The sequence below is a fragment of the Austrofundulus limnaeus genome, unplaced genomic scaffold, assembly GCF_001266775.1.
Source record: "Austrofundulus limnaeus strain Quisiro unplaced genomic scaffold, Austrofundulus_limnaeus-1.0 Scaffold17455, whole genome shotgun sequence".
NCBI lineage: Eukaryota > Metazoa > Chordata > Actinopteri > Cyprinodontiformes > Rivulidae > Austrofundulus > Austrofundulus limnaeus.
Window position 1 is genome coordinate 1 of NW_013969857.1, and position 336 is coordinate 336.

Genomic DNA, 336 nt, shown 5'->3' on the forward strand with positions numbered 1-336 from the left:
AAAAGGCAACACTTGACAGCAGTAGCTGCTAAAAAAAGCGATCTGACACCAGCTGGGCTCACTGCTTCAGCCTGCCTTGTGACTCTGAGTCTCCCATGTTCTGTTGTCTAAAACGACTTTTACTAAATGCTTGTTAAAACAGGTCTTGCATAAATCTGATTTGGTGGAGTTGAAGCTTTCCTTTAGTTTGGGGCCATGGAGAACTTGGAGAAGCAGCTCATTTGTCCCATTTGCCTGGAAATGTTTACGAAACCTGTTGTCATCTTACCCTGCCAGCACAACCTTTGCAGAAAGTGTGCCAATGATGTTTTCCAGGTAAGACGGCTACTGAATTCC

The 336-nt window shown here is 44.6% G+C and overlaps 1 protein-coding gene across 1 annotated transcript; it reads left to right on the forward strand.

The window, feature by feature from the left end:
• Window positions 1-52: 52 nt before the first annotated feature.
• LOC106512829 (E3 ubiquitin-protein ligase TRIM63) lies at window positions 53-315 on the forward strand (the record flags this gene model as incomplete). Its single annotated transcript, XM_014001350.1, is given in 1 exon segment — window positions 53-315. A coding segment is annotated over 1 exon segment (120 nt), but the record flags the coding sequence as incomplete, so codon positions are not given.
• Window positions 316-336: the final 21 nt, after the last annotated feature.